The 25508-nt window shown below is 45.2% G+C and overlaps 1 protein-coding gene across 1 annotated transcript; it reads left to right on the top strand.

Moving 5' to 3' along the window:
- The first annotated feature begins 634 nt into the window (after window positions 1-634).
- Window positions 635-25185, top strand: Stra8 (stimulated by retinoic acid 8). Its single transcript, XM_028866247.2, has 8 exons — window positions 635-826; window positions 5166-5241; window positions 5679-5763; window positions 7853-8059; window positions 8844-9129; window positions 11094-11167; window positions 22276-22387; window positions 25026-25185. The coding sequence occupies exons 1-8, from the start codon at window positions 635-637 to the stop codon at window positions 25098-25100; spliced, it is 1107 nt and encodes a 368-aa protein (XP_028722080.1). The 3' UTR covers window positions 25101-25185.
- Window positions 25186-25508: the final 323 nt, after the last annotated feature.

The following is a 25508-nucleotide window of genomic DNA, read 5'->3' as shown; positions in this document are numbered from 1 at the left end:
CTTGTAAACTCATCTGTATGAGTGTCAATTCAGTGGTCATCTTTACAAAGTGACAGACAAGACATGGCAAAGCCGGGGAAGCGTCATGTAACTGCTTGCTTTCATAGGTTGTAGCATATGCATGGCTCTTCTTTCTTCCTGAGGAATAATAATATACGCAGGGAAAAGTCCACAGGTCCACAGTGGGCATTTTGATGGAGTTTCTCTGGTTTTCATTTCCATTTGTAATCACTCCCTATACCAAAGAAAGGCCGTTCTTAAGGTCAGAAAGATCACACAGTGTGGAACCCAAGCCTGTCGGGCTTTGAGCAGCCTGTGAAGGACAAGCTCTTGAGGTTCAGGTGTGATCTTTGCTGCAGAAATGCATGTCTCTGAGTCCCTGTAATGTGCTGGCGTCTTGCGGGGGCGAGCCCCAGTGCCCCTCAACTGAAATCCCGCCGTAAGTGGTTTGTCATCTTAGGAGTCAAGCTTCAGAAGGAGATCTGGGGTTCACCTGGGGTTTGCTGTGTGTCTTGTTGGCTATATTCACCACCTCAGGAACTGCCTTCATTCTGTCTGTCTGTCTGTCTGTCTTCCTCAATGTTGTATCTTTAACATGCAGTGATAAAAGGGGTATATTGTGTTGTAGATTATAATGGCCACCCCTGGAGAAGGCAACCAATCCAGTGATGAAGGGTCACTGCAGCCAGAGGTACAGCTGCAGCAACTTGAGCCTCGGGTGGCCCGCAGACGCCTGTCCCAGGCCCGCCACCGAGCCACCCTGGCCGGGCTCTTCAACAACCTGAGGAAGACAGTCTACTCCCAGTCTGACCTCACAGCTTCAAAGGTACAGGGACGAGGGCTGCGGGAAGCGTCTCTCCACATGGGACTGCAGAGTGAGGAAAGAGCTGGCCTGGAGTGGCCAGCCCTGCTGCCCATGGGCAGACCGTCAAAGCCATGCGTCTCTCCCAGCTACAGAGCAGCCCGACCCAAGAGGGGAAATTATGAGTCTGAGGGAGATATGTGGTTACTTGGTGACTTTGTGTGTCCTGTTTGTGGGCAACAGCCAGCCTCCGACAGACGCTCCAGGACCCTGTACATCTATCTACACACACACACACACACACACACACACACACACACACACACGCACGCACGCACGCACGCACACACACGACCCTGTACATCTATCTACACACACACACACACACACACACGCACGCACGCAAGCACATGGACAACACCAGAAGTGTACACACATGCATGTGCTATAGCACACACTGCACTCATGTGCATGCTCAGTGTATCTGCACACATTGTGGGTTGTCTGTATTAACCGGTTTGTTCCCCAGGCCTTAGGGCTCTCCAGGTGCACACTGATCTTCTTTCCCTACTCTCTTTTTTTTGACTGATGCTGATGTTTGAGGCAGTCTCCATGGAGCTCAGGCTGGCCTGGAACTTTCCAGAGAACAGGCCAGCCTTGAAGTCACACCCTCCTGCCTTTGCCTCCCCAGTGCTAGGATGAGAGGTGTGCACCACCCAGCTCTTCTTCTTCTCAGCTCTCCTTTTAGCTGCTGTTGAACAATACATTAGTTAATTAGCTGGCAGAAACTGAAGAAAGGCCCGGTAGATGGGGTTAGAAGAAATCAAGTTCATAACGGTAGGAGCATTACAGGAGGCCACAGCGGAGAGTGCTGTATTTCCTCACCCTCTTAACAGAAGGGGGGTGGGGAGAGACTTGACCTCCTGTAGTAGAAGACAAGGCCAAAAGGAAGCTGTGTTCTCACTCCAAGCCTGAGGCTCTTTCCACGCCTCCCTCTCTGAACTCTTTGTCGTCTGGTGTCTCTTCCCAGCTAGTGGGCTTCCTGCCAGGGATGGTACCTTCAGCAGAGCAGCAGCCAGGAACTTTTAAGGTCTTCTGTTCATAGACTTCCCAGAGGATTCTCATCTGGGGTCGGGGTAGGACGACACAGAAAAGCTCCTGAGCAGGTCCAGGCCTCTGTGGAAATCTTAAAAGGCGGCACCTGACCATTCTGTATAAAGCTCTGACTGGCACCTGTACTGTTTTCAGCTGCAGGAATCCCACAGAGACCCCCACCTGTCCTTGGAGAAGGGTGGGGTTCCGGTGAGTTGTGGAGGAAAGCCAAGTTCGGCAACTCAGGATGCAGGTGCGGGAGGCAGACCTTTCCCCAGGCCGGAGCTCTGCTCTCATCCACTGAAGGGCGTAGGAACCTAGAGTCCCTTCAGGGACTAGTGCAGAAGTGTTCACAGACTAGCAGGACAGACAGACAGAAACGGGCAGCCAGGGCCTTGCTGTAAGCCCGACAGTGTAAGAAGTGCAGCTAAATTTGGAGACAAACCATGTGCACCCCCAAAATTTAGACTTCCTGCTTTAGCAGGTAAGAGCATGGCTCTTGAGTTGTCTCAGTGAACGGGAGGCCAGTCACCTCTGGCCTTCAGTTACCACGTCTGTTAAACAAGGGAAGACCAATGGCTTCCTCACAGGTCTCGATGGGCCTTCCAAGACTCACAGGAAATGATGAGCGGTGCCGTCAGACATTCATACTATTGTTTCCCAGCAAATTGAGTTATTTATTCTCCACATCTCTGCTCACATCATTCCCATTTTACAGACCAGGAGACTGAGGCTCTGAAAATTTAATTGTCTGTGTTGGATAGCATGGCCACAGTGCTTGGGGACCCAGCTGTCTGCTGGGTTTCTTTCTTGGTTACTTGAGGGACGATCTGGGCTTCTGCATGAAGAAAGTCGCTCCGTGAGAGTGATGCGTGACGAGGTCCTCATAGTTCTCCAAGGCTGCCACAGTGAGACAGCAAACACGGGGTGGGGGTGCCTAACACAGCAGTGAATTGGCCGGCTTCTGGAGGCTGGGAGTCCAAGGCCAGGCTGCCCCTCCCTCTGGCAGCCTCAGGGGAAGCCTTTGTGCCTCCACGAGGTTCTGGCATCTTCCAACAATTCCTGCCGTTCCTTGACTTGTAGTGGCGCCACTCCAGCCACACGTCTGTGTCACCCCGCCTTCCTGTCATCTTCTCTCTGTGTCTCGCTGTTCTGTCTCTGTCCACGCTTCTCCTTTCCATAAGGACATCACTCATATTGAATTGGGGACCAGCCCAAAGGGTTCCATTTTAACACGGTTACCCTATCCCATAGATAGATAGATAGATAGATAGATAGATAGATAGATAGATAGATAGATAGATAGGTAGATAGGTAGATAGAGTCACTATCACAGCTGCCAGAGGTAGGGACCTCAGCATATCTTTTTCTTTGTGGTGGTGGGGTGAGCGGGAGACATTTCAGTCCTAAGAAAGTGGGTCTACTGAAAGCAATTTAAAGGGCAGGAGAGATGGCCCAGCAGGTAAAGGTGCTTGCCATCCAGCCTAGTGACCTGAGTTTGATTCCCAGAATCCACATGGTAGACTGAGGGAAGGACCCCTGAAAGTTGTCCTGTTGCCTCTACATGGGCATCGTGGCACACCCCCATCATAAAAATAAATGTTTAAAAAGTAGAAATGAGGGGGCTGGAGAGATGGCTCAGCAGTTAAGAGCACTAGCTGCTCTTCTAGAGGGCCCAAGTTCAAGTCCCAACACCCACACGGCAGCTCACAACTGTCTGTAACTGCAATTCCAGGGCTTCTGACATTCTCACACAGACCTCCATGCAGGCAAAACACCAATGAACATAAAATAAAAATAAATTATATATTAAAAATAGAAATGAAAAAAGTACTCTAGAAAAAATACCAATGCGTCTGGCTCCCCTGGTGCGGCAGGAATGTAAGGAGACATGTGTCTCAGGTGTCTACCTAGAATGTACCATCCCCAGTACTATAAACCAGGCTTGGTGGTGCACACTTGTAAATTCAGCTTTCTGGAAGAATCACAAGTTTTAGGTCGTCCTTGGATACACATGAGCTTGAGTTTACACTGGGCTACATGAGACCCGGCCTCCAACAAAGAGAAGAAAAGAATGCAAGGGGAGGGCTGAGGTACCACTGAGCCAAGACAGGCCACTGGCTCTGGACCAGAATGCCAGTATCGGTATCGCAGACTGTTGTAGCCGCTAAAGCAAAACATCGTATCCTGGGAAATGTATAAACCACAGAAACGCATTCCTCACAGCCCCGGAGGCTGGACTAAGTTAGGGTGCCAGCAGATTTAATGTCTCGCTTGTCTGTGTCACCTAAAGAGCAATCTAGCCGTGTCCTCATGTGGAAGCGGTGAACTCGCTCCCCTGGGCCTCTTTTCTCGTGGTATTAGTCTCATCCATGCAGGGTCTGCTCTTGTGACAATGACCTCCTCAAAAACACCACCTTGGGGTACCTTCAAATGAGGGTGGGGTTCAACATTTGTATGAGGAATACACAAACATTTAGACCAGAGTAGCTGGAGCATCATCTTGTCCTAAGATCAAGCCAAGATTCTGACCCAGAGTGGCCTTGCATTCCTAGTCCTTTGACAGATAGTATAGCCGTGAGTCCCAGGACAAGGACAGTGGGGTGTTTAGGACAAAGGGAGGGAAGGAAGGGGAAATTTCTGAGTTCAAATTCACAGAACATTTGCTATTTTTAGATTACATGAAATATGCGTAGGTCACATAAAGTATTATTTTATTTTATTCATTTTTTTTTTGAAACAGGGTCCCATGTATTCTAAGCTGGCCTTGAACTCACTATGAGACTCACCTTGAATTCCTGATCTCCTTCTGACTATTTACTGAGTTCTGGGATTATAGACATATGCCACCATGCCTAGCTATGTGAAGTATATGAATTTGGCAAATAAACGTTTTGAGGAGAGGATATTGAGTTGCACATGGTCACAGCGTGAGCGTAAGTCTAGTGGGCCTTTGTGCGAGCCTGGGGTTGACAGTCAGCCAACTGAGCCTCCTTATCACAGCATCCCACCTGCTAGCAGCCCGTGCAGACGTCCATCCCTCTGCAGCCACAGCAGTGGTCATTGGTATTTCAACGAGCACCCATTTCTAGCATGCAAACGCATCTCAATGCCTTCTGTGCATTGGGACAGACCTCCTGTGCATGCCACGGACAAGGCCAAGGATGGGACTTTGCATTGAGGGAGTGTGGCCTCAGACTGAGAAGGGTCCATGAAAGAAAATAGTCTCTGCAGGGAGAGGCTGTCTTTTCAACAATGTCTCTGTCCTCAGTGGCAGGTACTGAATAAGACGAAGATTCATATTCAGGAACTGGAACAAACCCTGGATAATCTGCTGAAGCTCAAAGGCAAGAGACCCCTCCCCAGAGAAGGCGGGCTCAGGTTCCCACTGAAGGCAGAGACTGGGTTACACAACATTGGCAGATTCATGTTAGGAGCAAGTGTATCAGGCACCGTGCTTGGGCCATAACTTGCCCCATCCCTGGGAACTTACAGCCTGACAGCACGGGTCCCCAGGCTGTGTGGGTTTGATGAGTTCCCTCACGGGACACTGCTGGAGGCAGCTGACCTCAGCCTTAGAGACCAGCGAGGAAGTAAACCGGTACTTGACCTGAGATCTCCCCTCATGTCTTGGAGGAGAGGTGGGAAATGGACTCTGCACTCTACACCAGGGAGGGTCAAGGTTTTCTGTGCCCCCTCATAGGCTCCCTGAACCAGACAGGCAGGAGAGACCCAAAGGGTCTGGTTTTTCTCTTTATGACTCTTGCCCTCTCCTCCCTGATAGGATCCTTCAACTTGGAGGATGGGAATGCTAGCAGCTTAGAGGAGGTCAAGGAAGAATATGCCAGAATGTACTCTGAGGACGACAGGTAAGGCCTGGCAGGCACCAGGAGGAGGGAGCCTCTTGTCTTTCTCTGGAAGCCTTCAGTGCTGAGGTACAGCAGCCTACAGTAAGCAAGGCCATCAGGGCTGCTCATTCTGGGGGGAACTCTGTTCTCCTTTATATTAATAACATAGCTTGGATATTCTTCCTAAATGATCTATGCTTATGACAGAAATCAGAAAATTACAGAAAAGCTTGAAACGCTATCATCTCACCTCTCAAAGAAAGGTCATGTTAACTCTGAGGGCTACCCACCCATCTGGTATTTTTAGTTTTCCACACTACCTTAGAGAAATGAGATCATGGAGTTTACTCATGTACCTTGGTGTGTGTGTGATAATATATATATATCAACTAATATCTTTATTTATAGGAAAACACCAATATCCTGGCCTTTTCAAGTCACATGGAAATACAAACCAAATCAGACTTCTCAGAGCCAGAGCAGCCACGGTGTCTTAGGGGCAAGATGGGTGTTACAGGTGTGGAAGAGTCACTGCTGGTGTCCCGGTCAGACTTGAGCAGAGGCTGGCTTGAGGACTGTCCTTGTCCCATTGGTGGTTATTTTTCTCGTCACTGGGACTCGGATACCGGAGATGACAACTCCAAGGAGGAAGCGTTTCTTTTGCCCAGTTGCAGAGAGTTCAGTCCACGGTTGCTTGGCCTCACGAGCTTGAGCAGGACATCATGGCAGCAGGAATGTGTGGAAGGGGAGGGCTGTCCACCTCGCAGAAGACAGGGAGCAAAGAGAGGGATAAGAAGGGCCCAGGGATGAGACCCCCCATAGCCCCACCCCAGTGGCCTGCTGCCTCTAGCTAGCCCCTACAATCTTATGTTTCCAGGACTCCCAAAATAGTGTCACCAACAGAGGCCAAGCCCTTAACACATGAGACTTCGGGGGAACAGTGGGAGGGGACTTCGTATCCAAACCCTCACAGAAGTCGAGTTTTCCATTAAGATTCTCATTGCCTGTGCCTTTCATGCATGCTGGGTAGGAATCGTCTCCGCTCTGCATGACTGTCAAAATATGATGTGATTCCCTTTCCCATGCACGGAACCCACAGGCTCCAGAGTGGCTCTGACTACATCTTAGACTTGAGGGGCAACCAGCAGGCCCCTGTTATCTCCAGGGGCCCCATGGCATCCCGTTGGAGATGGCTCCAGTGGCATGATGGATGTCCAGGTTGGCCTCTGAGGAGACCCAGAGTGCAAGCCGTGTTTACGCATCCCAGAGAGGGCTACAAACTACGTGCTGTTACAGCCTACCTAAATCTGCTGCTTGAAGTGGCATTGTTGCTCACTGTTCGTGTTTGTTTGTTTTTTGGTGTGGACACTTAGAACTTTTATTTTCTTCTCTGTACTTCTTGTTTTATTTTATTTTTAAGTCAAATACCTGAATTTTTTTGTTTTTATTTTATGTGTATGGGTGTGCTGCCTGCATGTATGTCTGTGCATCATGTGCCTGCAGTGTACCTGGAGACTGGGGGCTCGATCCCCAGGACTGGAGTTATAGACAGATGGTTATGAGCAGCCATGTGGGTGCTGAGAATGGAACCCAGGTCCTTTGGAAGAGCAGCCAGTGCTCTTAACCACTGAGCCATCACTCCAGTCCTGTTTTCCAGATTCTTAAACAATGAATGTATATTATACCCTATGGGAAATAATTATTAAATATATATTATTGGCTAATTTAATATTTAATATTAATTACATTAACAATATAATGTTAAATATTAGATATATTATAGCCTAGTGGAAAAATTTATTAAAAATCAAGTTATACCTTGTGAAGCCCTTAAAAACATGTCAAGAAGAAAGAAATCCCCTCCAATCTCCCTCCACACAGGCTTTGTCACGTTCCTGCTCACAGAGGAAGGAGATAAGCTCCTGGGTTTTCCTCTGTAGCCTGTGGATATGGTAAATTGACTAATTTCAAATGATGCACCCCCATCTTGTATTCCCAAGGGCTCCTTGGCAATTATCTATACAGTTAGTACAACTGTGTCACGAATTTCTGTGTCGTGTTCACTGGCAGTGTGTGCCTAGCACTCTCTTGATTCTGTACTCTCCCCCAGCATACTCCTGAACGGTTTTCCTCAGAACGTTTCCCCGCCGTGGTGCCTCACTGAGGCTCTTGGGAAGGATGCTGAGGAAGGAGGACCTGATGAAGAGAGAGAGGAGGAGGGGAAACAGGAAGAGGAGGAAGAAGAGGAAGAGGAGAAAAAAGTGGATCTCTCACAGTCCTCTGACAGTCTGTTGCCAGATCTCCTGGAATTTGAACGGTGCGCACAATGCGGTGGGGTGGTTTACTCCCACAGGGAGATTCTGCGGGGAAGGGGGCAGATACTCCGACTGGCCTGTGCGGTGGCCTCCAAGCATGCATGGTTCAGACCAGGTCCCAAGTCACTGAACTGCAGGATCTCCATGTCCCTGATGGAGACCAGCTAAGGGGCTTTGCAAACACTGTTGAAGTTACATGCGTGTAGTAGATCCACTGTTCTTATTGAGAATGGGTGTTTCTTTGAGGTCCCTAGGGAAAGAGGGTTGCTGATGGTAATTCCTAGTGTCCACCCCTCCTTCTACCACATACACACCTCAGAAATCTACTTCTAGAGGTAGAGAACCAGGCCACATCCGCACTTATAGAGAGATAGTGACTGGCTTACTCAAACACCTCCTTCACAGAATTAAGTCCCTCTAGCTGCCATGCTGGCTTCCAGAGGCGTGAACTGGAGACAGGGAGGTTCACTCCATAGCTGAGTCTTTGAAGCCCAAAATTGAAGGAGTGTAGCAGACCAGCTACTTCATGGCCTCAGAATGTTCCATAGTGAGGGGAGTTAACACAGCCATGCTTTCCACAGGCAGAGTGCTTTAGGAGCAGAAGAAATAGGAGAGACATAAATCTGTGTCCTCCATGGCCCTCAAGATGACTTCTGCATTCCTGGGGCCCGGGGAAGGCAGAGACAAAACTATGCTGTCGATAAACCAAGGAATGGTAGCCATGAGCTGTGGCCTGATCATAAGGAGCCGGCTACAGGTCTGAGGGACACACCTCTTCTGTTCCAGGTACCTCAACTTTTACAAGCAGACGATGGATCTCCTGACCATGAACGGCATCATCTCCCCCCAGGAAGTGACACTCCCCATCGTCTCCGCGGCCATCTCCCACCTGTGGCAGACCCTCTCTGAGGAGAAGAAGGCCTGTCTCCTGCAGGTGTGGGAGCAGCAGAACAGCAGCTTCTCAGACCTCACAGAGGCCTGTCTGGAACTGGCCTGTGTGGAGGGCAGCGTGAAGGACAGCGGGGTGGACAGCCAAGGGGCCAGCTGCTCACTGGAATCCACCCCAGAAGAGGTGATTAGACCTGGGGGCGGGGGCGGTCCTTTGCCTCGGCTTTCTTAATGCCCCTCCGTGGGTGACTCACGGGAGGGCTTTGTATATGTGAGGACAGTGAGCGGCCTGCCATGTGTGGACTAATTACATGCGGTTAGCTGGGGGCTCTCTATCTGTGGGAAGGAACACGAAGTTGATAGACACAGGAGCACAGGCCCTTCCATGGCCCCTTTCCAGATGTCTCTGAAGTGACAACAGGGATGTGAGGGAAGACACCAAAAGTGTCCAGAAAACTAGCTGGATGGCCGAAGTCTCAGAGGCGTGTGTTCCGGGGGCAAATTGGGGAAGACTGTCCAGCAGATGCTCGCCCTCTGGGAAAGAATGGCATATGCTGGGTAGGAGTGAGAGCCCCTGGCACACCCGCCAGCGCCCACCCAATCAGGGCCAGCGACCCCCTCTGGTCCCCTCAGGGTGGCTGCCAGTGTGAGTGGGTGTCAGAGAAGAGGAAGCAGGTCCAGTCACACCCTGAGTTCAAGCATTTCTCCTGCAGTGTTTGGCGCCTTCTTACGCCAATTAAGTATTAAGTCTTCTGATCTGTGATTCAAATTTACCTCGGCACCCTGTGTTTTTATTTGCTAAGTCTCCCAATCGGAAGTCTAAATCACATTTGTTTGAACACTTAACACTCTGCTTGAATCCAAATTCAGAAGAAGCAGGACCAAAAACTTGTAAACAATAAGATTCTAAGCTGGAAGTGCATTCCCATATTATTAATCATTGCAGTTTTTATCTTATAACACAGTGAAGGAATGCCAGCAGAGAAATAGGTCAGTGTGTCAGCAGTGTCTCTGCAGGATAGTTACTCAGTGATTCTTAGTTCACCTCTTCCTGGTTCAGAACTCCCACGATGTTCATGAAGTTTTTTTTATGAAGCACACAATCTTTAATACTGTCAAAGTATTCGAGTCTTACATACATACATAATACACACATACATACATACATACATAATACATACATACATAATGCACACATATGTACGTACATGCATATGTAATTCTACAGCTGCACTGTTGGCATTGGGAAATTAACAACAAACAAAATTGTTGACTCATGGTTCTGGGGGCTGAGAAAGCCACACTTCCTGTGCTGACCTCTGGCTAGGTCTTTCTGGATATGTCTTCGCATTAGAGGGGAGGGGAGGAGGAAGGAGGGAGAATTTTACTATTTTATTTTTAATTATGAAAGTGTGTGTGTGTGTGTGTGTGTGTGTGTGTGTGTGTGTGTGTGTGTGCATGCGCGCGCACATGAGTACAGGTGTCTACAGAGTTGAAAAAGCATCAGATCCCCTGGAGCTGGACTTAGAGGATGTTGTGAACTGTCTAGTGTAGGTTCCAGGAACCGAACTTGGGTCCTTTGCAAGAGCCTTGTGTGCTCTTAGCCGCTGGGCCAGCTCTCCAGCCTTTAAAGCCCAAGATCAGATATTAAGAGATTGGAATGAACGGGATGTTGGACGGTAGCAGTTGTGACTTGTTTTATAAGAGAGTTTGAGAGAAGTACCTGCTGATCTTGCCTTGGAAATCTTGTCATCCCACAGCCTTCCCTTGTACTCAGCTACCCCGGGTGAGATCGGGGTTGTGTGCTGTAGACTTGAATAGATCTGGGGAGGTTTGGATGGTTTGGGTGGGCCTTTCCTGGCTGTAAATTGAGGCTTGGTTTTGGCCAATGCCTCTCATGTCTGAGTTGCTGCCATTTTTAGAAGGGAGAGGGTAACGGCCAGCAGCTTTCTCCTCCCTCAGTCACTCCCTGAGAAGACCACTGAGCAGAAACTCTGAGTTTGGGGCGAGGTATGACATGCGTGTGCTTCGGATGTACAGGTCGCTAAGAAAGAGCCTGTGTGCTGCTCTTGGCCCAGCAGCCCCAGGCATGCAGCAGACAGCAGCGACAGTTCTGACACAGGCGATGGTGTGCTTGCTTTCTTCCAGGTCCTCTTTGAAGATGCTTTCGACGTGGCCAGTTTCCTGGACAAGAGTGAGTCTCAGCATATGCCTAACATCAGGTGAGGAAGGTGATATAGGAAGGTATGTGTGGGTGTGAGAGTACATCTGGGTGAGTGTGTGGTGTGCATATGTGAAGTTCTGTGAGTGTGCATATAGGTGTGAGACTGTATTGAGTGTGGGGGGTTGGGGAGTGCATGCCTGCCTCATTCCTGAGATGTGCGCTGCTACTCTTCTGCATCCCACAGATAGACACATAACCACCAGAGGAGAAAACTCATCCTCCCTGGCCTGAGGCTGACACACACCCAGTTATCTGCTCCGGGTTCTGAGAGTGTGCATCTTACTTGCCTGCTTTCCCCATGTGTCTTGGTCCAGCTTGTGCCTGCTCTGGGCAGTCACAGCCCTACTACTGGTCCATCCTTGCACAACATACCTTAGAAACAACTGACAGTTATTGCTCAAGGTTCTGGAGGCTGAACTTCTAGGTCAAGGCAGAGACAAAGTCTGGAGGAGGCCGGTTCCCTGTAGATACCACCTTCTCTGTGTAAACCGATCTCTGCAGGTCCTCTTTTATAAGAGTCCTGATCCCCTCCCATCATTCTGCAGGTTAGGTATCAGAATATAAGTCTGAGGGAAAATGCTGACCTGGCCTATGAGGCAGGCAGTGGCACAGAGAACCTGGGTCAACTTAGAAATAAGCTTTTGAAGGGATCTCTAAGTTGTACAAAGAGGGGGCGCTGGTGGAAACAGAGGAAGGAGGAGCAGAGGAAAGGATGTCTGCACCACGGTGAGAAAATGTGAAATGGGAGCTGGAAAGATTTAAAGCAAGAAGCAGCTTGTGGGGACTTTTTTTCCCCAAAGTGAGACAGTCCAGAATGGAAGCTCTGCAGCTGCCGTTTGAGAGGCTGTGGTCTTGACTGGTGTCATGGCTAAAAATATGCCTGGCATGTTGTTGTAACCAACCGTCTTATTAAATAAGAAACACAGAACCATTGTAAAAGAGAAAGCCAAGAGATCAGAGCTCAGAGCTAAAATCTCACCCTTCCTCCTGCGGTGGTCTTAGCTTCCCGAAAGAGAGCTATTTCCCTGTGTGTAAGTCGTTTCATAGTCATTCTGCCTTCTCATTGGTGGTAAACCCAAACACGTGACTGCCTCGTCACTGTCTGTATGTACAGCCCCCCAGGTCTTAAAGGCATATGTCTCCAATGCTGGCTGTATCCCTGAACACACAGAGATCTATGGGATTAAAGGCATGTGCCACCACCGCCACACTCTGTCTATGGCTCTAATAGCTCTGACCCCCGGACAACTTTATTTATTAACATACAATCAAAATCACATTTCAGTACAATTAGAATACCACCACATTTCCCCTTTTCTATTTTAATAAAAAGGAAAAAAAAGCAAAAGGTTATAACTAACATAAGAAAAACTATATACAAAAGTACAATAACTATATACAATATATACAAGTAATAAATACCTAAACAGGTATTTGACAAATCAGAGAAAATAATTCCATTATCTATCCTATTTTGGTAAATCCAAAATGTATCTAATGCACTTTCTATCCTAATTAATTTTCAACTATAACTAACTAATCTTCAACCATAACTAACTAATCTTCAACTCCCTCAGAGACCCAAGAAGGAAATAATATTAGCTAACAAAAATAAAAACAGGAAGTGCATGCAAGCAACTTCCAAAAAATTTGTGAGTTGACAGAAACAGCCAGCTGCCTGGGCAGTCACCTGAGGTTTCTCCGCAGTGTTGGGGCATCATCTTCAGCCTATAGGCTTAGTGTATCTGACAGATTCATTTGTGAAGTAGGATGTACACAAGGTCAACAGTTCAACCTCACATTGGGTGAGAGCAGTCCATATACCAGAAATACCTGAATTCCACTAGTGTCCTGTCATGATTCAGGATTTTAAATTCTGGAAATTGTTGACAGTTTTTGAATTCAGCTGTCCATTCTTCTTGGCTGTGTATATATGGCTTCATCTCAGCATCCACTTCTCCACATCCCTCTATTAAATGCCAGTCTACTATTGAGAGGTGTGAGCTTTCAGCTGCTGTTCCATTGCACAACAGAAGCCATCGGCCCTCTGCCTGTTAAGCTGCCTTCGAAGAAAAGGGCACTGTACCTTTTCCGGATTGCGAAGGCCACTTCAGGGATGGGGCCATATTGTCCTGGCCTCAGAAGATGCCTTTTGATAAAGGCATAACCACACTTGTTTTGGCAAGAATCAGTAGTCCTTTGTTTCGTGTTCTGTCTGTCTATTTTGTCCTGTTGATTCGAGGATACTTTGTTGTCCAGTGGCTAACTTTTGCCACAATGAAAGTTGACTCCATATGCAATTTCTTCAATGCCCATATTTTCTCTGAAGTAGATTGGTACTGCCAGGAGCCGACATGTCTCAAAAAAGAAAAATTTTCTAAGTTATTAAAACATTTTAAATGCCATATTCTGTAGATCTCTGAAGGGTTTGAAGATGACCTGTCTAAAACATCTCTGCTCAATTTATAAAACATATCTAATATGACTACAAGTTCTATTGTAATGTCTAACTACTAACTTTCATTTCTTTATATCCTAATAGTTGGTAATAATAACATTCAAGGATCAGAAAATTGCATTACATTGTTAAATGAATGGTATAAATACAATTAGAAATATACATATAGCATTTTCTAACAATATCAGTTTCAAATTTGTATACAAAACAATCCAATCCAATGTAAAGTATTTAAAACTAGTAATTGTCTTTTTCTTTTCTTTCTTTTTTTTTTTAAACAAGAACCTTAAATCTAATCTCCTTTGCTTAGCCTTTTTCCTAACCCTTGACAACTTGTAACCAACCCCCCTAAACATTGAAAATTATGCCAGATCCAAAACCCATTAAAAAGACCAAAAAACCACCCGCCCCACACCACCTCTTTGGGAATGTGGGCGTCGTATTCTTAAAATTGTTTCCTGCTGGGTATGGGCGAATTTTTCTTTATCCTGAAAGAAAAATTTTAGGTTAATTGTCAAATTCTAGGAAAGGTAACTATATCCTTCATTATCCAGTCTGTGTATAATGCCAATGTTTATCTCAAGTCCTTATTTAAGTAGTCATTGAGACTGGATCATCTCAACTAGTCATCTCAAAATTGCTCTGAGCACCTTGTAGTTCAAAGCTGATCTGTGGATGATGTTTGTCAGCTTAATGATATTATTATTGTCCACGTGGAATTGTTGTTGTTGTGGGGCCCCATCTTCTTTCTGGAGACTTCAGTTGATGTTAGGCCTGGCCGTGATTTCCTGCAGAAAACTAATAAGAGACTTGAACACAAAGACATATATATGCAGCTAATTGAAGCCTTTTTTTTTTTAGAATTAGTTAGTACTCTATATGACCATTCATATCTTAACAAAGTTTAAAATGTATATATATCTATATATGTTAATCTTGTAAATTTTGATATAAAATTCATACTTTAAGAAAAGTTTAAAGAATCATAATAGAATCAAAGAGTTGAGATTAGTAATAGAATAGTCCCTTAATTAATTTGGCTTTTGTCCTGTCCCATAGCAGAAGATGGCTCTTTTATTCTGGCATGATACAGGGAGTTTGCATTTTCCTTTTAACAACATGCTTGAGTTTAAAGAAGGAGAGAGCCATTCTCCAACTCCAAAGTCAGCTTTAAATTTTAATTGAACTGGGACTATTAGAAGACCAATAGTGTTAAATCTTTAGAGAAAAGCAGAAACAACAAAAGCAGAAACATTTAGGAAGACATAAAATTTTTTAGATAATATATACCCATACACCGTTTCACTCTGTTTCTTGGGATAGATGATTTGTCCCTTTTCTTCAGTTGTCTCATTTGTCCAGTGTTCTTCAGATTCCTTAACCTTCATTCTCCTAAAAGACAAAAACAAAAACCTTTCCCCAAGACTAATTTGGGTATGTTCCTTTTTGGCAAATTATTATCTGATTAAATGAAAAGGCATGTGTTATTGATACAAGTTAGTTTAAATTGGATGTTCATGCTGGTTGATGAACTATCACCTCCTCTAATTAAGAGGTTTCTCTTGTTCAAATCGAACCTTTATCAATTTTGATGGTACCCACAACTTATCTTCTCCTGTAGAAACAAAAGCAAAACCTCGTCCCCAGTGTAATGCATACCCTGGTTTCCATTCTGAGGTCAGCACATCCTTAAAGTATATAGGCTGATTTAATTCTGTAGTTTTTTTCTATTATCCAATGTCTCTCTGCAGCTGTTGTTCCTTTCTCATTGGCAATGAGAAAATTCAAAGTTATAAGAGCATTATGCAGTCTATTTCTGGGGTTTTTTATTACCCCTTTCTGTTTATTTAGCATATCCTTTAGAGTTCTGTTTGATCTTTCTATAACTGCTTGACCTGTAGGATTATGTGGTATGCCTGTAATATGCTTTATATTGTAATAAGCAAAAAACTGTTTCATTTTAACAGAGACATATGATGGAGCATTGTCGTTTTGATTTGTGCAGGTATACCCATGATGGCCATAACTTCTAGCAAATGAGTGATTACAGAATCAGCTTTTTCAGAACTCAAAGCAGTTGCCCATTGAAATCCTGAATAAGTATCGATGGTGTGGTGTACATATTTCAGTTTTCCAAATTCTGCAAAGTGAAACACATCCATCTGCCAGATTTTGGGTTACATCCTGCTGGTAATGGCGTTTGATTGTAGAAGGAACAAGTAGGACATTTCTTTACTATTTCTTTGGCTTGTTGCCAGGTTATGGAAAAATCCTTTTTTAAACCTTTACTATTGACATGATGTTTTTTATGAAATTCTGAGGCCTCCAGCACATTTCCTATCAATAATTTATCAATCTCATCATTGCCTTGTGCTAGAGGGCCTGGCAGACCAGTATGGGATCGAATGTGATTCCTTTTCCTGATTGTATCTTGTAATTGAATAAATAGTGAAGTTAATTCTGAAGCATCAGGGATAAATTCTGCAGTCTCAATATGTAACACCACTCTTTCAGCATACTGAGAGTCAGTTACTATGTTGTGAGGTTCTGAAAAATCCATTAATACCAACAGAATAGCATACAATTCTGATTTTTGAACTGAATTATATGGACCTTGAACCACTTTACTTAAATTTTCTGATTTGTAACCTGCCTTTCCTTCTTTGTTGGCATCTGTATAAAATGTATGAACTCCAGATAGGGGTTTTTGCCGTACAATTCGAGGCAAGATCCAATCAGCTCTCTTTATAAGATCAATTCTATTGCTTTTAGGATATTTGCTGTTAATTTCTCCCAAAAAATTACTGCAAGCTCTTTGCCAAGGTTCACTTTCTGTCCATAATTTTTCAATGTCCTCCTTAGTTAATGGTACGACAATTTCTGCTGGGTCTATTCCTGCTAATTGACGAAGTCTCAATTTTCCTTTCCAAATCAAGTCAGAGATTTTTTTCCACATAAGTATTTAATTTTTTATTTGGTTTATTTGGTAAAAATATCCATTCCAATATAATATCTTCCCTCTGCATTAATACTCCAGTAGGAGAACGCCTAGAAGGTAAAATAACCAAAATGCAATCCAGCTTTGGATCACTACGATCCACATGCCCTTCATGTACTTTCTTTTCTACCAAGGCCAATTCCTTCTCAGCTTCAGGTGATAATTCTCTTGGACTATTTAAGTCCTTGTCACCTTCTAAGGTTTTGAACAAATTAGTCAGTTCATCATTTTTTACCCCAACAATAGTTCGTAGATGAGAAATATCTCCAAATAATCTTTGAAAGTCATTAAGAGTCTGTAGTCTATCTCTCCTAATTTGCACCTTTTGGGGTCTAATCTTTTGTAGCTCTATTTTATATTCTAAATAATTAATAGAATCTCCTCTTTGTATCTTTTCAGGAGCAATTTGTAATCCCCAGCAAGGCAAAATTTTCTTTACTTCTTCAAACATTTTTTCTAAAGTATCTGCATTTGAGTCAGCTAGTAAAATATCATCTATATAATGATAGATTATAGATTTAGGAAATTTTTTACCTATCACTTCCAATGGCTGTTGTACAAAATATTGGCACAGAGTTGGGCTATTCAACATTCCCTGTGGGAGGACCCTCCATTGAAATCTTTTAACCGGTTGAGAATTATTATAAGTAGGCACTGTGAAAGCAAATCTTTCTCTGTCTTTTTCTTGTAAGGGTATTGAAAAGAAACAGTCTTTTAAATCAATAACTATGAGAGGCCATCCTTTTGGTAACAGAGTAGGCAAAGGCATCCCAGATTGTAGAGAGCCCATTGGCTGAATTACTTTGTTAATTGCTCTAAGGTCTGTTATCATTCTCCATTTACCAGATTTCTTTTTAATAACAAATACATGAGAATTCCGAGGGCTGGTTGATTCTTCAATATGCTGAGCATTTAACTGTTCTTCTACCAGCTCTTCTAAAGGTTGGAGTTTCTCTGTTGTTAAAGGCCATTGCTGGACCCATACAAGCTTGTCTGTTAACCATTTTAGACTCTGTTGGTGTCTTTGGAAGATCATCAGTTGTTGTGCCCTGTTCTTGTATAATATGGATGGCTGGTGACCACTCATTAGAAAAATATCTTCTAATATTTCTCTCAGTAACATGTGCTAGTTTATGATTTCTTTCTGAGATTGGAGGGATGTTAATCTGAGTATTCCTTTGTTGCAACAAGTCTTGACCCCACAGGTTCATAGTTATGTTAGCCACATATGGTTTTAATTTTCCTCTCTGTCCTTCTGGACCTATACATTTGAGTCATCTTGCACTCTGTTTCACCTGAGATAATGTCCCAATTCCTAACAGTTGAACGTTTACCTCCTGAAGAGGCCAAGTTGGATGCCAAAATTCTGGTGCAATTATGGTAACGTCTGCAACTGTGTCTACCAGACCAGACAACAAAACACCATTTATTTTTAACGTTAATTTTGGTCTTTGTTCATTAATAGCAGTTTGCCAAAAAAATTTCTTTATGTTTTCTCCTGAATTTTCTATACTCTCTGTTTCATCATCCTGACCAGCATGATTTATTCCAATGGGCATTTGGTTATTTAATTGCTCAGAGCAGGGATTTCCTCTATGGCTGCAGGAAAGGTTTGAACTGGATTACAATGGGGGCCTGTGTGAGGCCCCTCTGGGAGTTTCCTGAAGACTGAGGCAAAGGATTACCCTGTCTGTCCTTTGTTGATCTACATACATTGGTCCAGTGTTTTCCCTTACCACACCTTCTGCATACTCCAGAAGGAAGGGGCATTCTGTTGCCATTGTTCCTTGAAGAAACATTGTTTCTAGGAATGACCTGTTTACAGTCCCTTTTCAAATGTCCTTGTTTTCCACATCCAAAACATCTAACATTCCTCAAACCTTTTGAAATTGCTTCTCCTACCCACATATCATCATGCTCATCAGCCCCAACATTAACTGTGTCTCTAATCCAATCTTCCAAAAGTGCAGATCTTGCCCTTAACGGCCTGATTATTCTTCTGCATGTTGCATTTGCATTCTCAAAGGCCAAAGATTCAATTATTGCCTTACTAGCTTCTGAATCCGAGACCATTCTCTTTACTGCTGAAGCCAGTCTTTGTAAAAAAATCTGTAAAAGATTCTTTTGGGCCTTGCATAACCTTTGTAAATGACTCATATTTTTTTCCTGGTTCCTCAACTCTGTCCCATGCATTCAAGGCTGCCGTTGCACATAAAATTAGGGTTTGGACATCATATAAACATTGTGTTTGTACTGAAGCATATTGGCCTTCTCCAATAAGCTGATCCTGGCAAACTTGTATTCCTTTATCCCTCCATTGTTTTTCTATGTTTTTAGCCTCATCCTTAAACCATGTTAGAAATTGAAGTCTCTGGCTGGGTTCCAGAAGAGCTTGTGCAAGGTCCCGCCAGTCCTGTGGTACAATCCTATTATATGTTGACCAAGAGTTTAACATTTGCTTTACATATGGGAATGCATGCCATAAGATGCTATTGCCTCCTTAAACCTTTTTAAATCCAACATTTCAATTGGAGCCCAAATATTTTGTGTAGCCATTTGATCAGGCATCTGCTGTACGGTTACAGGATAAATTAAGGGTGACTATGTGAAAACAGGCTTTCTTTCTGTAATCTTATGATCCAAATTTGAAACAACTTCGCTGTTAATTTCTTCTGTCTGAATTTTTACAGGTTTAACAAGTTTTTCTAAAGCTGTCATCCTGGCACTTAAATTGACTATCTTTTTAAATATTAAAATGAGGATAAGCATAGTGATAAACTGCATAATTCCAACAATACTAATCTTCTCATATAGTTGTTCCATTGTCAGACTGCCTAAAATTTTGAACAAAACCCAATTTTCTTCCTATGTACACATAAAACCCATTTTTTTTAATGTGGAAAAACATTCTCTTTTAAATAGTTTCCTTTAAAATATCTGATATGTTATGACTTACCAAATCTGCCTAGAACAGTAGAAATCCAAGGGGATTTTCAAAACAGCCACCTAGTGTCCGAGGTGTAAATCCAGAGAGAGAGGGAGAGAGAGAGAGAGAGAGAGAGAGAGAGAGAGAGAGAACGCACAAGAAAGCATAGCCAGCTAAAGCTTAAATCCAGCCACACATTCCCTCTTGAGCCGAGTCAAGGCTTGGCTCTGGCTTCCTTAAGCTCCGACCACATGCGTTGGCTTTACAGGCACGGCCCTGTTCGCCAGAGCAGGCCTGAGTTGTTTGTAGCACTGGCTTTAAGCAAGCAGGCTTTAAGCAAGCAGCTCACAGTTAGTCTGGCCTGAGGCCAAGCAGACCTAGGCCCGGGCTAGGAAGCCAACCACCCGGTCTGCCGCCCTTGCGGGAAAGTGGACCTGCCGCCAAGCCAAGCGGTTTTTAATGGATTCTTGTCACGTTGGGCGCCAGATGTTGATGTAACCAACCGTCTTATTAAATAAACACAGAACCAATGTAAAAGAGAAAGCCAAGAGATCAGAGCTCAGAGCTCAAATCACACCCTTCCTCCTGTGGTGGTCTTAGCTTCCCGAAAGAGAGCTGTTTCCCTGTGTGTAAGTCATTTCATAGTCATTCTGCCTTCTCATTGGTGGTAAACCCAAACACGTGACTGCCTCGTCACTGTCTGTATGTACAGCCCCCCAGGTCTTGAAGGCATATGTCTCCAATGCTGGCTGTATCCCTGAACACACAGAGTGAAAGACCCCCGAAGGTAGTCTTCCCTCTGGAGAGACCCTCGCCCAGAGATCACACCGAGACCACAAGTCAGATGCAAACAGCAAGAGGCTTTATTCAGGAACACGGGTACCCGGGGCGACACAGTCACTCAAGAGGCTCAAGAGACTGGCGCGCCGACGGGCTGGAGTGGAGGGTTTTTATAGGGTCGGGCAGCAGAAGCACGAGAAGCTCGGTTTACAGGGTTCTGATTGGACGATTCATATGAGGCCAGGTTCAAACTCAGGACAGTTCGTGGTTTTTCCCCGAGCTCGACACGCCTGCTGACTTGGTTCCAAGTTGTTTTTCTGACCTTTAGTTCCCTGTTCTGGGGCCAGGTGGCCGGCTGCAGATACCCTGTTTGTTCCTGTGCCCATGTCCTCTAACTGAACTTTCCCCGTACTTTTCAGGCTTTGCTCAAAATGGCGTTAGGCTAAGCAAGTATGCTGGGGTCTTTCAAGAGAAATATGGGGTTAAAGGCATGCGCCATCACCACCACACTCTGTCTATGGCTCTAATAGCTCTGACCCCCGGGCAACTTTATTTATTAACATACAGTCAAAATCACATTTCAGTACAATTAGAATACCACCACACTGGCATGTAAGATTTTTGCCATGGGACTAAGGGTCAGCCACATCCCTATGATCAGAGTGAACGGTCTTCCCAGTGGCAGCCTTGGTTTCGAGGAGTCCTGGAAGCCATGGCCTGGGTGGCTTCAAGCAGAGCTTTAGGCTGCCTGGACACCCACCTTAGTTCCTCTGTTCCACCCCCTCACCCAGGTCTCACCAAGCTTGGGGATTTCGAGGAAGCTATGAAATGTGAGCTTTTCTAAACCACCTATGTGTGGAGGCAAGTTTTGTAGCAAATGGCTAGAACCTGACATTCCTACTTCTGCACTGGGTTTAGGTTGTAAAAACAACTTTGTCACAAAGTTGCCGGTGGTGTTAGGAAGTCCTCATTCCACTGAAAAGACAAAACAAACAAACCAAACAAACAAAAACATACCTATTAAAATGTCTTTTCCTGCCTTCCATTGAAAAGGATTCCTGGGCTAACTGGAACACCCTTCTAGGAAGAAGTGAGGCAGGTCTGTCCTATGATGTCCTCTATACTACAAGGCACCAGTTGCACAGGGCTGCCCCTAAAGATAGAGAGGAAGGAGCCCACTAAGTAGAACTACTATTTGCTCAAAGCTGAGTACCATGGGGAAAATACTGAATAGGGACCGCTTCCTGGCTGAACTCACACTATGAACAACCTGAGTTGCCTCAGATGGACCCAGAACCATGAGCTCTGCTGCAGGAGACTGACTGAGAGCAAGAAGGGCTCTCAGCCCTTCACTCAGTAGGTCACAGCTTAGAACACTGTTAAGACACACACAGCAGGCTTGCTGCAGTCACTTTCCGGGCCTGCCAGACACAGCATTCCAGTGAGGTGGTACACACTTTCCAGGCCTGCCAGACATGGCATTCCAGTGAGGTGGTACACACTTTCAGGCCTGCCAAACATGGCATTCCAGTGAGGTGGTACACACTTTCCAGGCCTGCCAGACACGGCATTCCAGTGAGGTGGTACACACTTTCCAGGCCTGCCAGACACGGCATTCCAGTGAGGTGGTACACACTTTCCAGCCCTGCCAGACACGGCATTCCAGTGAGGTGGTACACACTTTCAGGCCTGCCAGACATGGCATTCCAGTGAGGTGGTACACACTTTCAGGCCTGCCAGACATGGCATTCCAGTGAGGTGGTACACACTTTCCAGGCCTGCCAGACATGGCATTCCAGTGAGGTGGTACACACTTTCCAGGAACAGCCCTCCTAGGCTACTCGAGAATTCAACTGGGTGCTTAAAGTTTGCACAGTGAGCAAGTTTTCAGGGCATGAATGAAAGGTTAGGATTCTAAATGATTTCTATTTCTTCTGCTGTCAGCTCTGTGTTTGCCAACTACAGCCCAGAAAATCCAGAGGAGAAATTTCAGCTCTACATCCAGATCATTGAGTTTTTTAAAGGCCTCTGCTGTGTTAACACTCCACTGAACCAGGTAAGGTAGAGGGGGGACAGCAGGACCCCTGTACGACACCTTTAAGACAGAAAAAAAAGAGGTCTTTTAGCAGGGAGGGCACTCCAGTCCACCCTGACTCCAACCACCTCAGGGCCTTTCAGGCTCTGGTTTTGCTCCAGGGTTGTTCTGCTTCAGTCCAGTGTCTCCTGTGCAGTGGAGGGTACCAGGGAACTGAAGGAAGAGGCAGAGGGATGTCCTCCAGGACAGATCTGTAGTTTTTTATTTTACTCTTTGGGGGCCCACCACCCAGCTCTCAAATAATCACACAGAGGCTTATTCTTACTTATGAATTCCTGGCCTTAGCTTGGCTTGTTTCTAGCCAGTTTTTCTTAAATTATCCCATCTACCTTTTGCTTGTTGGCTTTTACCTTTCTTTATTTTATATACCTTTCTTTACTTCTTACTCTGTGGCTTGCTGTGTAACTAGGTGGCTGGAGTCCTGATGTCCTCCTCTTTCTCTGACTCCTTGATCTTCTCTTCCCAGATTTCTCCTCCTATTTAATCTCTCTGCCTGCCAGCCCTGCCTATCCTTTCTCATGCCTCAATATTGGCCATTCAGCTCTTTATTAAACCAATCAGGTGTATTAGACAGGCAAAACAACACAGTTTCATAGAGTTAAACAAATGTAACATAAAAGAATGCAATACATCTCTGCATCACCAAATGTTCTACCACAGAAACAAATGTAACACATCTTCAACTAATATTCCACAACACAGAGCTGCACAGGAGTCCTTTGAAGCAGGGCCAATTCCCAGGGGCTGGCTCCTAGCAGACACATAAGTACTGTGTAAGCTACTGTAGTCTTCTGTGACGACGGTAGCATTTTGGATCTTTTGAAGGCTAACTTCTCTCCTGAAAGCTGACATTAGAGCTGATGGTGACATAATTCACGCACAGCCATGACACAAGATAGAGCTGTCTGTTTAGAACAGTAATATGGCGCTGGCAAACACTTGTGATGAGGGGCACCGTTTCCATACACAGAGCTGTGTGTACGTTGGCCTGTTTCTCACCGGTTCCTCACTTCTCCCTGCTCACACCACTTTCAACCCCACAGGGTCAGTAGCTGTCCCTGAAGTCCACTCTGTTTCCCACCAATCCTTGCATTCCATCCCATGGCAGCCTCCCCACTCTGTTGGATGTAGTTAGTGTATTTTGCCAAGAGTTTAAAAACAGATTCAACCTCCATGGCAGAAACAAAGAACAGAAATTAGGAGTCCACACTAGGCAGAGTGCTTGAACTTTACCCCTCCCAGGGATCACCCTGGGGTTCCATTAGCCATTCAGATTCCTGGTACCTCACGGTCCTTGTTCAGCTTAATAAGGATGGGACCTTAGAAGTCATGTTTTGAAAGTGGTGGTGCAGGAAGACTTGGGGGTGGACCGGTGTGCAAAGGGAAATTTCATTCTCTGCCAAGTGGCACCTCCAGCTCTCTGCTGGCCCTGTCACCTTCATGGGAGGGTGTGAATGAAGCTCTGTGGGCATCCCACTGCATTCTCTAAACAGTGACTTGAAACAGTCAGATTCACACCATAGTTCTGGTGGCCAGAAGTCTGAATTGAAACGTTTAGCAGGGCTAGGCTGCTTCTGGAAGCTCTGGTGAAGAATCCTCTGGTGCCTTGCTCCAACTTCTGATGGTTCTGACAGTACTCAGCTCCTCCAGAGCAGCGGTAGAGGGGGGGATTTGCAGCGCTGGAATCCCACATCTAGGTATCACCCTTGGGAGCATAGCCTACTCTTGTTAGATGGTTGGCCAGTATTAGGATCCATAAGGATCAACCCTGATCTGCAGGGCTACCAAATAGCAGGGGTCACTTTCTGCTTGACAGAGAAAATAAAATAAAATAAAATAAAAACTCTGGAATTAATTTTAAGGGAAGAGACAATAGAAAGTCCTGAGAGGGTGCCTGACATCTTTGAAAAGAATGAGAAGCCTTTGCGAAACACTATATTCTAAACTAACTACTAAACACTTAGCAGTCTTCCTTTTTTTCTTAAGTGTTTTTTCATAATAGGTGACATCTACGTGGTATGAAATTCAAAACTTATCAAAAGATATTCAGTTAAATCTTCGTCTCTCTCCCGCCATTGTTCTTGCTCACTATCCCCTGCTTTTCCCCGGAGGCAATTGCCATGACCAGTTTCCTGCACATCATTCCAAGGCAGTCTGTGGATATTTATGTGTTCTTTCAAACACAATGGCTGCCTACTATGCACAGGGCCTTGCCCTTGGCTCTTTTCCTAATAGTCTGTACTGCAGATGAAGGCCCCATCACATTCCTTTTTTAAAAGCCAGCTGCATGGTCCATTGGTGGGTGCATCATGGCATAGGTCACCAGACTCTGTAGATGGGTATTTAGGTAAAGCTTTAAGGTTTTCCCTCTCTTATGGGTGCCTGGAAATTCCACACATGGGACAAAAGCCCATTCTCTGTCCTTCCTGGAAGTCAGAGGATGCTGTGGTGAACTAAATGGAACTGACCACGCCCCCTACCTAGCCTGAAGCTGCAGGTGGAAAGTGGTAGACTGGAGAGCTGAGCCCACCCAGGATGCTGGGACCTTCTTATCTGCCTGGATATGGGTTGATCCTAATTTTCAGCCTCTCATTCACAGGAACCAGATCCTGAAGTTGATGATGAAATGATGTTGCTCAAGTGCCTGGAGACCTTTGATGATGATGACCTGTAAAGCGGAAGGGCTGGGAAGGAGAGGGCTGAAGGAGGGGGTGGTTTTCAAGTTTGATTGCTAGTAGCTAGGTTACACCACCTTGCCTTCCAAGCCTCTTTGAGGAAGGCTGTTTCCAGAAGCCTTTTTGATGTTCTTCGTTTCTGGTTATTATAAAATGTTAAGAGAAGCATAACAAAAGTTGGTCTTCTGGGCTTATTGACTATAAGGGGCTAGTCTGTTGCAGGACACACAAGCACTGTGTCCCAGCTCAGGGGTGGAGGGGGAGATGTCATGTGTAGCCAAGGCCCAGGCCATGAGCTTTTCAAGAAGGCTATAAGCAAGGTCTATCCCTGTGGGTGATGCAATACCAAGTCCTCTGAGCATGTTTTGGGCTCAGGACATTGCTGTGATGAGTTTTCCAGAGTCCTG

This window comes from Peromyscus leucopus, chromosome 3 (assembly GCF_004664715.2).
Source record: "Peromyscus leucopus breed LL Stock chromosome 3, UCI_PerLeu_2.1, whole genome shotgun sequence".
Taxonomy (NCBI): Eukaryota; Metazoa; Chordata; class Mammalia; order Rodentia; family Cricetidae; genus Peromyscus; species Peromyscus leucopus.
This window is presented reverse-complemented; position numbering and strand designations above follow the sequence as displayed.